This window comes from Oncorhynchus keta, chromosome 5, assembly GCF_023373465.1.
Source record: "Oncorhynchus keta strain PuntledgeMale-10-30-2019 chromosome 5, Oket_V2, whole genome shotgun sequence".
NCBI classification, from domain to species: Eukaryota; Metazoa; Chordata; class Actinopteri; order Salmoniformes; family Salmonidae; genus Oncorhynchus; species Oncorhynchus keta.
The window spans coordinates 19,126,486-19,141,978 of NC_068425.1; the positions used below are offsets into that span (position 1 = coordinate 19,126,486).

Consider the following 15,493-nt stretch of genomic DNA (forward strand, 5'->3'; position numbering starts at 1 on the left):
CCCAACATAATTGATTTTCCAATCTAAAACGAATTCTACTCAATTACCATCATATAGGTGAGGTGGAGATGACATCACACTGTTAAACAAAGGAACTGATGGGCCATGCTCAACGAAGTAGGCCAGTGTTTTTGAGAGATGGGCCCAGATTGCAGAGGGGTCATTCACATAGAGCTCAGTGAGCAAAGTAAAGCAGCATCACCAAAGTGAAATGCCTGGATTTCATTGAATTTACACAGCTAATTATCTGCAAAGTCAATATGCACGATCGCCTCTTTCTGCAGTTGTGTTTTTAAATCTGAGCATTGGTGTCAAATGTTGTACACTTGTTTCCCCTACTTTTGTCAATCCTTTGAAGAAGTTATCCAGTAGAGTGCAGTGTGCCACCTTTTCTTTTACTGACAAATGTACAGGGACTTTCTTTCTTTCCCCCCATCTTTGTTTTCCACTCAAACCACAATGTATTTTCACCAGCATTAAAGGCAGATATTTTATTTGGTTGGCAAAGGGAGCACTCTGTACATGCACTCTTCAGGTTCTCACAGCACAAAGACTCAAGCTGCAGCTGATCACTTTATTGTAGTTTTTCCACCATGAACTAGAGGTTGGTGTGGGTTTTGCAGAGATGTGTCCTTATCATGGACTGTTGGCTTGACAACCCAAAAAGGAAGTATTTTGCAGAATTCCTAGGACATTTTAATCTCTGAATAGTCCCTCTTAAAATTCTGACGGTTCTGAATTGTGCCATATAAGAACTTCTGCTGGTTCTTATTATTATTATTATTAAATATTATTAAAGTAAGTTTATTTTTTTTTGTCAATTCCAAAACGTTCTGTCATTTCCACCACAGTTAGTGCCTTGCAAAAGTACCCATTCCCCTTGGCGTTTTGCCTATATGGTTGCATTACAACCTGTAATTTAAATGTATTTATATTTCATGTAATGGACACACACACACAAAATAGTCTAAATTGGTGAAGTGAAATTTAAAAAATGAATTACAAACAAGTGGTGCATGCATATGTATTCACCTTTCCTATTAAGCCCCTAAATAAGATCTGGTGCAACCAATTACCTTCAGAAGTCACACATAGATTGCACACAGCTGGACTATATTTTACTGAGTGTCACATGATCTCACCTGTTCTGAAAGGCCCAGAGTCTTCAACACCACTATGCAAGGGGCACTACCACACAAGCGACACCATGAAGATCGAGGAGCTCTTCAAACAGGTCGGGGACAAAGTTGTGAAGTACTGATCAGGTTTGGGTTATAAAATAAAATCTAACTTTGAACATCCCACGGAGCACTGTTAAGTCCGTTATTAAAAAATACAATATGGCACCACAACAAACCTGCCAAGAGAGGGGCTCCCACCAAAACGCACAGACCAGGCAAGGAGGGCATTAATCAGAGGCAACAAAGAGACCTAAGATAACCTGGAAGGAGCTGCAAAGCTCCACAGCGGAGATTGGAGTATCTGTCCATAGGACCACTTTAAGCTGTACACTCCACAGAACTGGGATTTAAGGAAGAGTGGCCAGAAAAAAAGACATTTGCTTAAGAAAAAAATAAGTAAACACATTTGGTGTTTGCCAAAAGGCACGTGGGAAACTTCCCAAACAAATGGAAGAAGTTACTCTGGTCAGATGATACTAAAATTGAGCTTTTTGGCATTCAAGGAAATGCTATGTCTGGCGCAAACCCAACACCTCCCATCACACCGAGAATATCATCCCCACAGTAAAGCATGGTGGTGGCAGCATCATGCTGTGGGGATGTTTTTCATTGGCAGAGACTGGGTAACTGGTCAGAATTGAAGGAACGATGGATGGTGCTAAATACAGGGAAACCTGTTTCAGGCTTCCAGAGATTTGACACTGGGATGGGGGTTCACCTTCCAGCAGAACAATGACCCTAAGCATACTGCTAAAGCAACGCTCGAGTGGTTTAAGGTGAAACATTTACATGTCTTGGAATGGCCTAGTCAAAGCCCAATTGAGAATCTGTGATATGACTTAAAGATTCCTGTACACCAGTGGAACCCATCCAACTTGAAGGAGCCGAAGCAGTTTTGCCTTGAAGAATGTGCAAAAATCCCAGTGGCTAGATTTGCCAAACGTATTGAGACACACCCCAAGAGACTTGCAGCTGTAATTGCTGCAAAAGGTGGCTCTACAAAGTGTTGACTTTAGGGGGTGAATAGTTGTTATGCGTGCTAAAGTTTTCTGGTTTTTTTTATCTTATTTCTTGTTTGTTTCACAAATATTTTGCATCTTCAAAGTGGTATGCGTGTTGTGTGAATCAAATGATACAAACCCCACAAAAATAAACTTGAATTCCAGGTTGTAAGGCAACAAAATTGGGAAAATGCCAAGGGGGTGAATACTTTTGCAAGCCACTGTAAGTTTGTGATGGAAATGACACTTCTACCGTTTTTGGAGAAAAACAACAGACTGCTTAGCATGCTTTGGCTAGTATTACAGCAAGGATATAGTTAACACTAAACACAAATTACATTTAAAAAATCTAAATTCTACCGCAAATTAAATAAATTATAGCTTGTTTGGAAATGACTGATAATAAAAAATATTCTCTACACCAGCAATATTTACCTAGATTTTTCTTCAACTTCTGGACATGACACGTGGAACAACTGTCCACTGCAGCCATATGCTTCAGCGTCACTACGTTTCCATGGTAACCAAATTAACATTCTCTTGACAAAACTTTTTTTATTTTACACTCAGTGGTGGAAATGACACCACTACCAAAGGATAGGTGTATTTTGTGCAGTGGTGGGAAAAGTACGCAATTGTTATACTTGAGTAAAAGTTTTAAAAAATGACAAAGTAAAATGACTCGAGTATAAGTAAAAAGTACAACTCCAACGCTAAGACATAATTAAAAAACTAAGCATGTGTGTTAAGTGTGTCTGCCAGATCAGAGGCAGTAGGTATAACCAGGGATGTTCTCTTGATAAATGTGTGAATTGGACCATTTTCATGTCCTGCTAAGCATTCGAAATGTAACGAGTATTTTTGGGTGTCAGGGAAAATGTATGGAGTAAAAATTACATTGTTTTCTTTAGTAATGTAGTGAGGTAAAATTAAAAGTTGTCAAAAATATAAATAGGAAAGTACAGATACCCCCCAAAATTACTTTAGTACTTGAAAGTATTTTTACTTAAAGTACTTTATACCACTGATTTTGTGTAAATATAAAGGGCATACTTATTTAATTGACTCTTTCTCCACTAGATAACATTATATAATTAAGCAATAAGGCATGGGAGGTGTGGCCAATATACCGGGCTAAGTAAGGGCTGTTCTTATGCACAACGCATTGTGGAGTGCCTGGACACATTGGCCATATACCACAAACCCCATGAGGGGCCTTATTGCTATTATGAACTGATTACCAACATAATTAGAGCAGTAAAAATTAATGTTTTGTCATACCTGTCTGATATTCCACCGCTGTCAGCCAATCAGCATTCAGGGCTTGACCCACCCAGTTTATAATGTGCAGTTATTCATGTTTTCTCATAGAAAAACATAGTAGAAGCTCAAAAGTATGGGTCAGGGACAAGGCAGAACAGTGAAATGTAGGTATAAAATGAATCTGAAAAGTAGCTGAAATACTTGATAGAGATGTGTTAAAAAATCAGGGGTGATTGTAATGTGAACTTAACATATAAAGAATAAAAACATGTATTAATAAAATCCCCCAAAATTGCCCTTGAGGACATAGTGCCCGCGTAGCTGCAGAATCACCCTGTTACATCATATTGGGAGAAGTGGTACAATTTTCAACCACTGAGGAATCTGCTATTCCTCATCTGCTGTGATGATGAATGGATATGAGACTTTATGTCCATTTATAAGACAAGCGTGTGTAATAGTGTTAGCAGTATAAAACCGTAATGTTTTTTGGCATACTCGCCATGCGTCTATAATTCACTTTCTACAACTCCAGCTCTTAACACAGTGATGAACCAGTATGCTAGGGAGGGGAAAAGACTGGTGGGGACGTTGCTTGGCGACAAGAGCTTCCATGCTTGTCAACAGCTATCTGTTACACTAGCTAGCTGGGTTAGCAAATATTTCTTGATTAGAAAAACATTTATCTTGTCTGATTATCTGAGCGCTGTTACTGTGCTTTCGTGACGACTAACTCCATTGGCCATGGTAAGTGTTTGCTTTACTGAATGCAGCTACGCTAACATCACTTTCGCTAACATTAACGTACTGTTTTTATTTTATTTTATTTCACCTTTATTTAACCAGGTAGGCCAGTTGAGAACAAGATCTCATTTACAACTGCGACCTGGCCAAGATAAAGCAAAGCAGTGCGACTCAAACAACAACACAAAGTTACACATGGAATAAACAAACATGCAGTCAATAACACAATAGAAAAGTCTATATACAGTGTGTGCAAATGAGGTAAGATAAGGGTGGTAAGGCAATAAATAGGCCATAGTGGCGAAATAATGACAATTTAGCAATTAAACACTAAAGTGATAGATGTGCAGAAGAGGAATGTGCAAGTAGAGATACTGGGGTGCAAAGGACAACAAAAAATAACAGTATGGGGATGAGGTAGTTGCATGGGTTATTTACAGATGGGCTATGTACAGGTGCAGTGATCTGTGAGCTGCTCTGACAGCTGGTGCGTAAATTTAGAGAGGGCGATATGAGTCTCCAGCTTCAGTGATTTTTGCAATTCCTTCCAGTCATTGGCAGCAGAGAACTGGAAGGAAAGGCAGCCAAAGGAGGAATTGGCTTTGGGGATGACCAGTGAAATATACCTGCTGGAGCGCGTGCTACGGGTGGGTGCTGCTATGGTGACCAGTTAGCTGAGATAAGGCGGGACTTTACCTAGTGAAGACTTATAGATGACCTGGAGCCAGTGGGTTTGGCGATGAATATGTAGCGAGGTCCAGCCAACAAGAGCATACAGGTAGCAGTGGTGGGTAGTGTATATGGGTCTTTGGTGACAAAACGGATGGCACTGTGATAGACTGCATCCAATTTGCTGAGTAGAGTGTTGAAGGTTATTTTGTAAATGACATCGCCAAAGTCAAGGATCGGTAGGATAGTCAGTTTTACGAGGGTATGTTTGGCAGCATGAGTGAAGGATGCTTTGTTGCGAAATAGAAAGCCGATTCTAGATTCAATGTTGGATTGGATATACTTAATGTGAGCCTGGAAGGAGAGTTTACAATCTAACCAGACACCTAGATATTTCCGCATATTCTAAGTCAGAACCGTCCAGAGTAGTGATGCTGAACGGGCGGGCAGGTGCGGGCAGCGATCGGTTGAAGAGCATGCATTTAGTTGTACTTGTATTTAAGAGCAGTTGGAGGCCACGGAAGGAGAGTTGTATGGCATTGAAGCTCGTCTGTGTCCAAAGAAGGGCCAGAAGTATACAGAATGGTGTCATCTGCATAGAGGTGGATCAGAGAATCACCAGACTGCCCAAGGCCAGACAACAGGCCCTCCGATCTGACACATTGAACTCTGAGTAGTAGTTGGTGAAACAGGCGAGGCAGTCATTTGAGAAACCAAGGCTGTTGAGTCTGCCGATAAGAATGTGGTGATTGACAGAGTCGAATGCCTTGGCCAGGTCGATGAATACAGCTGCACAGTATTGTCTCATCAATGTCAGTTATGATATTGTTTAGGACCTTGTGCGTGGCTGAGGTGCACCCATGACCAGCTCGGAAACCAGATTGCATAGCGGAGAAGGTACGGTGGGATTCGAAATGGTCGGTGATCTGTTTGTTAACTTTACCTTCGAAGACCTTAGAAAGGCAGGGTAGGATAGATATAGGTCTGTAACAGTTTGGGAATAGAGTGTTTCCCCCTTTGAAGAGGGGGATGACTGTGGCAGCTTTCCAATCTTTGGGGATCTCAGACGATACGAAAGAGAGGTTGAACAGGCTAGTAATAGGGGTTGCAGCAATTGTGGCAGATAATTTTAGAAAGAGAGGGTCCAGATTGTCTAGCCCGGCTGATTTGTAGGGGTCCAGATTTTGCCGCTCTTTAAGAACATTGGCTATCTGGATTTGGGTGAAGGAGAAATGGGGGAGGCTTGGGCAAGTTGCTGTGGGGGGTGCAGGGCTGTTGACCGGTGTAGGGGTAGCCAGGTGGAAAGCATGGCCAGCCGTAGAAAAATGCTTATTGAAATTCTCAATTATTGTGGATTCATCGGCGGTGACAGTGTTTCCTAGCCTCAGTGCAGTGGGCAGCTGGGAGGAGGTGCTCTTATTCTCCATGGACTTTAGTGTCACATAATTTTTGGGAGTTTGTGATACAGGATGCAAATTTCTGTTTGAAAAAGATAGCCTTTGCTTTCCTAACTGCCTGTGTATATTGGTTCCTAATTTCTGAAAGTTGCATATCGTGGGGGCTATTCGATGCTATTGCAGTACGCCACAGGATGTTTTTGTGCTGGTCAAGGGCAGTCAGGTCTAAGGTGAACTAAGGGCTTTATCTGTTCCTGGTTCAATTTTTTTTGAATGGGGCATGCTTATTTAAGATGGCGAGGAAAACACTTTTAAAGAACAATCAGGCATCCTCTACTGACAGAATGAGGTCAATAGCCTTCCAGGATACCCGGGCCAGGTCGATTAGAAAGGCCTGCTCGCTGAAGTGTTTTAGGAAGCGTTTGACAATGCTGAGGGGTGGTCGTTTGACCGCAGACCCATTACGGACGCAGGCAATGAGGCAGTGATCGCTGAGATCCTGGTTGAAGACAGCAGATGTGTATTTGGAGGGCAGGTTGGTTAGGATGATATCTATGAGGGTGCCCGTGTTTAGGGATTTGGGGTTGTACCTGGTAGGTTCATTGATAATTTGTGTGAAATTGAGGGCATCTAGTTTAGATTGTAGGACGGCCGGGGTGTTAAGCATGTCCCAGTTAGCTAGCTAGCTATTGAAACTTTGCTTAGTAGTCTATGCAATTTAGCATTAATGTTAGGTTAGCTACCACACAAAGAAGTTTGTAAACATTGCCGTGCTGGATGATTATTTTTATATTTTTTGGTTGCAGAAATCTAACTTTACCTAGCATGCCAGCCTGGTCTCATAGACTAGACCGTAACATATGTAACAGTACACTTAAATCCGGGATACTGAAATTAGTATGTTTGGTATAGTTACATGACAGATGGTTACTTAGGTTGTATGGTTACAAAGTGTATGTTTAGCAAATTCATAACATATCATACGAAATGGGCGATGGAACTCCACAAATTAATACATTTCATACGAAACATAACAGATCATTCTAAATGGAGTGTCTCAGATTTACATAGAGAATAATGCAAAATGCGTTGAGACCAGGTTGCAGCCCAGCCACAGGTGTGAGACAAGTAACTAGTTGGATGGGTCCTTAGTAATTATGGCTGGCTCTGTTGTGGACATCACCGGCTGTGGAGTTCTATATAATTCTAATTATAATTTTCATTCTCTCAGATTCTGTCCAGAGTAAAGCCAGCAGCTGTTGGTGGGGAGATCCCAGTAAATAAGAAGGCAAAAGAAAAAAAGTCACCACTTGTCGAGGACTTCCTAGTTCAAAGAGACTATCTGGGGGCCATTACATTGTTGGAGGTAAATGCCACTCTGGCTGCATGGCTCCTGAAGTGTGAAATATAGGTTTATAGCGCTGTTAAATCTTTGAACAATGCAGTGCTTACATTACTGTCTGCAAAATAAGATGCTCATCCTATCAATATGGTTGAATTTGCTCAGTTTCAGCGCAATGTTGGCGAGCGAGGGGAGGATGCAGACCTGTGGTTGGCCTACTGTGCTTTCCACCTTGGTGACTACAAGAGAGCCATGGAGGTTTGAAAACCTTTATTGAATTCAGTAACATTGGTTTGGATGTGTGAAAGTATTTTCCTGTTTTTGATTGCGTGAGACATAATACCTATGTGTCTATTCCTTCTTCAGGAATACAAGGCCCTGACAGACAAACCAGACTGCCGCCCAGATGTGTGGGTCTACCTGGCCTGTACTTTCTTCTTCCTGGGGCTTTACAAAGAAGCAGAGGAGGCTTCACGCAAGGGTACCTCATCCACCTTGTTCCCCATTCTCACATTTTGTTGCTTTATTACAAAAGGTGATATGGAAAATTAAAGACCTTTTCTCCCTGACCATACGTGCTTCCTCTACCTCTTTCAGCCCCTAAATGCCAGCTGCAGAATCGACTACTGTTCCACTTGGCTCACAAGGTCAGCTTTCGCCCTTATTGCTAACTTATTCATTCAGTGCTATGGTACCAAACAACTTATATAACAGAATTTGTTCTATTATACCCTTATTTCTGGTCTATTTTCTTTTTTCAGTTCAATGATGAGAAGCAGCTGATGGGTTTCCACCAGGAGTTGGAGGATGTGACAGAGGACCAGCTCAGCCTGGCCTCCATCCACTACATGCGCTCCCACTACCAGGAGGCCATCGACATCTACAAACGCATCCTGCTGCAGAACAGGTGACAGGCAACAGAATGCACCACAGAGTGACAGAGACACCGGGAAACACTCCAAATGTAATCCTGACACATGGGAGTAGCGGCACAGACTATGAAAGGGGGAGTTAGAGAGTGAGTGGAGGGAGGGAGAGTGATAGTTTCCCTGTGTTGAGACAGAGAGAAGATAACGGAGACTGGAGAGGAGGATAGTGACTGCTTGTGCAGGTGAGAGGGTGGGAAAGAGAGATTCATTGTACATACTGTGAGTCGGCGGAGCTCATGCTCTGTTCATACTGTGTCTGCTACAGAGACTTCCTGGCCCTGAATGTGTATGTGGCTCTGTGCTACTACAAGTTGGACTACTACGATGTGTCCCAGGAGGTGCTGGCTGTTTACCTGCAGAGCGTCCCAGACTCCACCATCGCTCTCAACCTCAAGGCCTGCAACCACTTCAGGCTCTACAACGGAAAAGCAGCAGAGGTAACGCAACTTGACAAGAGAGTCCTGAGCAAATCATTCTCAAAATGTAACCTTGTTTGTCTGAATGTTGCTTTGTTATTGTTTGTAAGGCTTCAGTCAGTGACTCAGCAATGTACAACATTGTAGTATTAAACAACTAAAATCACATTTTCCTTCTCTCAGACAGAGCTGAAAAACCTGATAGATATCTCCTCCAGCTCCTTTGAATTTGCCAAGGAGTTAATCCGACACAACCTGGTGAGAGTCATGATTTATCAGCCTAGGGAACATAGCAGTTTTGCACCTCACGTGTGTAACAGCATGCAAGCAAATTACTTTTGATTCTTCCTCTGGTGTTCAGGTGGTGTTTCGTAGCGGGGAGGGGGCCTTGCAAGTGCTGCCTGCACTGATTGATGTCATTACTGAGGCTCGTCTCAATCTGGTCATCTACTACCTCAGACAAGGTTGGCTGCCACTTTTATTACTGACTAGCCAATCTAATGATAACTGATTGATAACTAAGTGTGTTTTTTTTACTGTTAATATATGGATAGTAATTGTATTTTTCTATCTCTCTCAGATGATGTCCAGGAGTCCTACCAGCTCATCAAAGACTTAGAACCCACCACACCACAGGTTCATTCCTCTATTTCCATTCACCATTTCCAGATTTCTATCCCTCCCTTTTTATTTTTTCAACCCGCCTATCATTCGTTTCCTGCCTCTCAGCTATTTTAGGGACCAGTAATCTTACTCTCTTCCCTGCTCTCCATTTTCTTCTTCCTCCTTCTACAAGGATAGTGTCGTTTGCGGTGTAGTTCTACGTTTGCAGAGTAGTCATTCGTGATAGGCGTTTGTGTATTAACCTCCCCCTTTCTCTCTCTCTCTCTCTCTCTCTCTCTCTCTCTCGCTCTCTCTCTCTCTCTCTCTTTCTCAGGTTCAGGGCAGTGTTAGTCTTAATGTACATCAGCGTACAGTAAGTGTGTGTGTGCAGCCAGCTTTCTCTCGCCATCTCCCCCTCTTTCCCTATCCTCCTCCTCTCTTTGCCAGGGTTAGTGCAGCCATAAACTCAATGGATTGTGGTGTATGGTAAGTGCATATGTGCTGTAACCTCTCCCTGACATTTTTTCAGGAGTACATCTTGAAGGGGGTTGTGAATGCTGCACTTGGACAGGAGATGGGGTCGGTGAGTACCAGAGATACATTTAGATACTACACTGAACAAAAATATAAGCACAACATGTAAAGTGTTGTTCCCTTGTTTCATGAGCTTTCTGTGCACAAATTTGATTACATTTTAGTGAGCATTTCTCTTTTGCCAAGATAATCCATCTACCTGACAGGTGTGGAATATCAAGAAGCTGATTAATTTAAACAGCATGATCAATGACACAGGTGCACCTTGTGCTGGGGACACACAAAAAAGGCCACTTTAAAATGTGCAGTTTTGTCACACAATACAATGCCATACATGTCTCAAGTTTTGAGGGAGCGTGCAATTGGCATGCTGACTGCAGAAATGTCCACGAGTTGTTGCCAAAGAATTGAATGTTGATTTCTCTATCATAAACCGCTGCCAAAGTTGTTTTAGAGAATTTGGCAGTACGTCCAACTGGCTTCACAACTGCAGACCACGTCTATGGCGTCATGTGGACGAATGGTTTGCTGATGTCAACGTTGTGAACAGAGTGCCCCATGGTGGCGGTGGGGTTATGGTAAGGGCAGGCATAAGCTACGGACGACAAACACAATTGCATTTTATCAATGGTAATTTGAATGCACAGAGATAACATGACGAGATCCTGAGGCCCATTGGCATACCTTTCATCGGCCTCCATCACCTCATGTTTCAGCATGATAATGCACAGCCCCATGTCCTAAGTACCTGTGCACAATCCCTGGAAGCTGAAAATGTCCCCTTTCTTCCATGGTCTGCATAGTCACCAGACATGTCACCCCTTGAGCATGTTTGGGATGCTCTGAATTTATGTGTAGGACAGCATGTTCAAGTTCCCACCAAAATCCAGCAACTTCACACAGCCATTGAAGATGAGTGAGATAACATTCCACAGGCCACAATCAACAGCCTGATCAACTCTATGCGAACGAGATGTGTTTTGCTGCATGAGGCAAATAGTGGTCACCCCACATAATGACTGGTTTTCTGATCCATGAACCAACCTTTTTTTGAAGGTACCTGTGACCAACAGATGCATATCTGTATTGCCAGTCATGTGAATTCCATAGATTAGGACCTAATGCATTTATTTCAATTGACTGATTTCCTTATATGAACTGTAACTCAGTCAAATCTTTGAAATTGTTGGGTTTTATATTTTTGTTCAGTGTAAATATATAACTATAGATTAATGTACAGTGTATATACAGTGGGGAGAACAAGTATTTGATACACTGCCGATTTTGCAGGTTTCCCTACTTACAAAGCATGTAGAGGTCTGTCATTTTTTTTAATCATAGGTACACTTCAACTGTGAGAGACGGAATATAAAACAAAAATCCAGAAAATCACATTGTATGATTTTTAAGTAATTCATTTGCATTTTATTGCAAGACATAGGTATTTGATCACCTACCAACCAGTAAGAATTCCGGCTCTCACAGACCTGTTAATTTTTCTTTAAGAATCCCTCCTGTTCTCCACTCATTACCTGTATTAACTGCACCTGTTTGAACTCGTTACCTGTATAAAAAACACCTTTCCACACACTCAATCAAACAGACTCCAACCTCTCCACAATGGCCAAGAGCAGTGAGCTGTGTAAGGACATCAAGGATAAAATTGTAGACCTGCACAAGGCTGGGATGGGCTACAGGACAATAGGCAAGCAGCTTGGTGAAAAGGCAACAACTGTTGGCGCAATTATTAGAAAATGGAAGAAGTTCAAGATGACGGTTAATCACCCTCGGTCTGGGGCTCCATGCAAGATCTCACCTCGTGGGGCATCAATGATCATGAGGAAGGTGAGGGATCAGCTCAGAACTACACGTCAGGACCTGGTCAATGACCTGAAGAGAGCTGGGACCACAGTCTCAAAGAAAACCATTAGTAACACACTACGCCATCATGGATTAAAATCCTGCAGCGCACGCAAGGTCCCCCTGCTCAAGCCAGCGCATGTCCAGGCCCGTCTGAAGTTTGCCAATGACCATCTGGATGATCCAGAGGAGGAATGGGAGAAGGTCATGTGGTCAGATGAGACAAAAAATAGAGCTTTTTGGTCTAAACTCCACTCGCCGTGTTTGGAGGAAAAGGGATGAGTACAATCCCAAGAACACCATCCCAACCGTGAAGCATGGAGGTGGAAACATTCTTTGGGGATGCTTTTCTGCAAAGGGGACAGGATGACTGCACCGTATTGAGGGGAGGATGGATGGGGCCATGTATCGCAAGATCTTGGCCAACAACTTCCTTCCCTCAGTAATAGCATTGAAGATGGGTCATGGCTGGGTCTTCCAGCATGACAACGACCCGAAACACACAGCCAGGGCAACTAAGGAGTGGCTCCGTAAGAAGCATCTCAAGGTCCTGGAGTGGCCTAGCCAGTCTCCAGACCTGAACCCAATAGAAAATCTTTGGAGGGAGCTGAAAGTCCGTATTGCCCAGCGACAGACCCCAAACCTGAAGGATCTGGAGAAGGTCTGTATGGAGGAGTGGGCCAAAATCCCTGCTGCAGTGTGTGCAAACCTGGTCAAGGACTACAGGAAACGTATGATCTCTGTAATTGCAAACAAAGGTTTCTGTACCAAATATTAAGTTCTGCTTTTCTGATATATCAAATACTTATGTCATGCAATAAAATGCAAATAAATTACTTAAAAATCATACAATGTGATTTTCTGGATTTTTGTTTTAGATTCCATCTCTCACAGTTGAAGTGTACCTATGATAAAACATTACAGACCTCTACATGCTTTGTAAGTAGGAAAACCTGCAAAATCGGCAGCGTATCAAATACTTGTTCTCCCCACTGTATATAGTTCTGCCTTGATACCCACCTGATTTTGTTTGTGTGACATGATCATGTAATTTTTCCATTACAGAGAGATCATCTGAAGATTGCTCAGCAGTTTTTCCAGCTGGTTGGTGGCTCAGCTAGCGAATGTGGTGAGTGCTCCTCCAGATATTTAAAATGCTGACTAGAATGACATTTTTGTACTGCACTAATTCAATGGTAAATATGTTTTTACACTGATGCTTTCTTTAACAATTCCTTTCCCTGTGTCTTAGACACCATCCCTGGCAGACAGTGCATGGCTTCTTGTTTCTTTCTACTCAGGCAGTTTGAGGATGTGCTCATCTACCTCAACTCTGTCAAGGTAAGCACAGCATAATACCCCGACACATATTTGTGTCCACATAGAATATTGATGTTCTATAATTATCATTCTTCAATGAATTCTAAATACTCTGAACTCTCATTGCTCACAGAGTTACTTCTACAACGATGATGCCTTCAACTTCAACTATGCACAGGCCAAAGCTGCTGTTGGCAACTACAGGGAGGCAGAGGAGGTAAAACCTTGACATGTCCTTTTGGGATTATTTGATGTCATTTTATTAACTTTTTGTATGTGTTTTATTGTCTGTTAAAAGTGTGTGCTTTCTCTTTGTCTCCCAGATCTTCCTGTTGATTCAGAATGACAGGAACAAGAGTGACTATGTGTACCTGAGCTGGCTGGCACGCTGCTGTATGTTCTCCTTCTCATTAAACAATGTAAACATTTGCTGGTATAATATAATAATAATATATGCCATTTAGCAGACGCTTTTATCCAAAGCGACTTACAGTCATGTGTGCATACATTCTACGTATGTGTGGTCCCGGGAATCGAACCCACTACCCTGGCGTTACAAGCGCCATGCTCTACCAACTGAGCTACAGTTTGTTCTATTGTTGTTAATGAACCCTGTTGTCCTATTTAGACATTATGAACCAGAAGGCCCGTCTGGCCTGGGAGCTATACATGAAGATGGAGACCTCAGCAGAGTCCTTCAGCCTCCTGCAGCTCATTGCCAACGATTGCTACAAGGTTACTCTCCTTTATTAATTCCAAAATCACTGAACTTCCTAAATGTTTTAATTTCCCCATCAGGACAGAAGTTATTTCATTCTGAGAGCGCTTGCACCAGCGGGGGAAAAAATACCCAATTGTCATACTTGAGTAAAAGTAAAGATACCTTAATAGAAAATGACTCAAGTAAAAGTCACCCAGTAAAATACTACTTGAGTAAATGTCTAAAAGTATTTGGTTTGAAATATACTTAAGTATTAAAAGTAAATGTAATTGCTAAAAAAAATACTAGTATATTAGTATAAAGAATTTCAAATTCCTAATATTAAGCAAAGCAGATGGACAATTATTCTAGTTTTTTTTATTTCCAGACACTCCAACATTCAGACATCATTTACAAATGACGCATGTGTTTATTGAGTCCGCCAGATCAGAGGCAGTAGGCATGACCAGGGATGTTCTCTTGATAAGTATATGAATTCAAAATGTAACGAGTACTTTTGGGTGTCAGAGAATGTATGGAGTAAAAAGTACATAATTTTCTTTAGGAATGTAATAAAGTAAAAGTTGTCAAAAATACCCCAAAAAACAATTTAAGTAGTGTTTTTTTACACCACTGATTTGCACCATGTGTAACTCTTCTCTCTCTCATCTACAGATGGGCCAGTTCTACTACTCAGCAAAGGCATTTGATGTCTTGGAGAGATTGGACCCCAACCCTGAGTACTGGGAGGGCAAAAGGGGGGCCTGTGTGGGTATCTTTCAGCTAATTTTGGCCAGCAGAGAACCCAGGTAGGTACCATGTCTACCTTAGCAATCTACTGGATTGATATAGGATCATGAATGTCACCACTTTGTATAGCGTTAAAATAATCTGTCCTCAGGTCAGTGACCTACACTTTTTTTTGACATGATGGGCTGTATTTTGCATTGCTGAAGTCTGTCAATGTGAGTGTTTGTTTCCATAATGTGTTCAATTGTGTGTATTTTACAGGGAGGTTTTGAGGGAAGTGCTGCCCTTGCTGAGGCACACTGGGAATCCTCAAGTGGAATACATCATCAGGATTCTGAAGAAATGGGCCAAGGACAACAGGGTTTCTCTGTGATGTTATCATTCCGTACTTAAGAATGCATAGCCTATATGAAGAAAAGGGTCCTTTGGGCAAACTGACAGTCAAATGCAAAAATTCATCGAAAGTGCCAGTTTGTTCATTATACATTCATCTCTTTCCTGTTTGTTATTTTGTTAGTACATTGTATTGGTGTCGTTTTTTTGCACATTTATTTTGTACATATTTGCCTATGTGAATAAATATTTAAATCTTATACCACATCTGTGCTTTTACTATCTCTGGCCTTGACATCACGTTTTAGAGCACATAAAGACCAGTGCCTATCATGCATACAGAAATATAAAACAGGAGAATTTGTTGGTTTCAATGCATATTTTCTAATGAATGGTAGTCCTGTGTTAGTGCGTTCAGTCCAGGGAGAAGTGTTCAAAAGGAACCTCGTCA

At 41.9% G+C, this 15,493-nt stretch overlaps 1 protein-coding gene across 5 annotated transcripts; it reads left to right on the forward strand.

Annotated features, from left to right (window-relative positions):
• Positions 1 to 1,145: 1,145 nt before the first annotated feature.
• On the forward strand, positions 1,146 to 15,302 carry LOC118384648 (intraflagellar transport protein 56-like). 5 transcript variants are annotated; one of them, XM_035771345.2, is made up of 20 exons: positions 1,146 to 1,234; positions 7,487 to 7,621; positions 7,763 to 7,855; positions 7,964 to 8,078; positions 8,195 to 8,244; positions 8,359 to 8,504; positions 8,661 to 8,708; positions 8,792 to 8,963; positions 9,126 to 9,200; positions 9,304 to 9,406; positions 9,523 to 9,578; positions 9,880 to 9,918; positions 10,075 to 10,128; positions 13,005 to 13,068; positions 13,192 to 13,280; positions 13,393 to 13,476; positions 13,583 to 13,652; positions 13,888 to 13,994; positions 14,635 to 14,768; positions 14,971 to 15,302. In XM_035771345.2, exons 1-20 carry the CDS (start codon positions 1,208 to 1,210, stop codon positions 15,080 to 15,082), a joined length of 1,773 nt encoding a protein of 590 aa, XP_035627238.1. In that variant the 5' UTR covers positions 1,146 to 1,207; the 3' UTR covers positions 15,083 to 15,302. The 5 variants fall into 5 exon arrangements, with proteins under 5 accessions (XP_035627238.1, XP_035627240.1, XP_035627241.1 ...); XM_035771346.2 differs by lacking the exon at positions 1,146 to 1,234 and adding an exon at positions 3,801 to 4,192; XM_035771347.2 differs by lacking the exon at positions 9,880 to 9,918.
• The last annotated feature ends 191 nt before the right edge of the window (positions 15,303 to 15,493 follow it).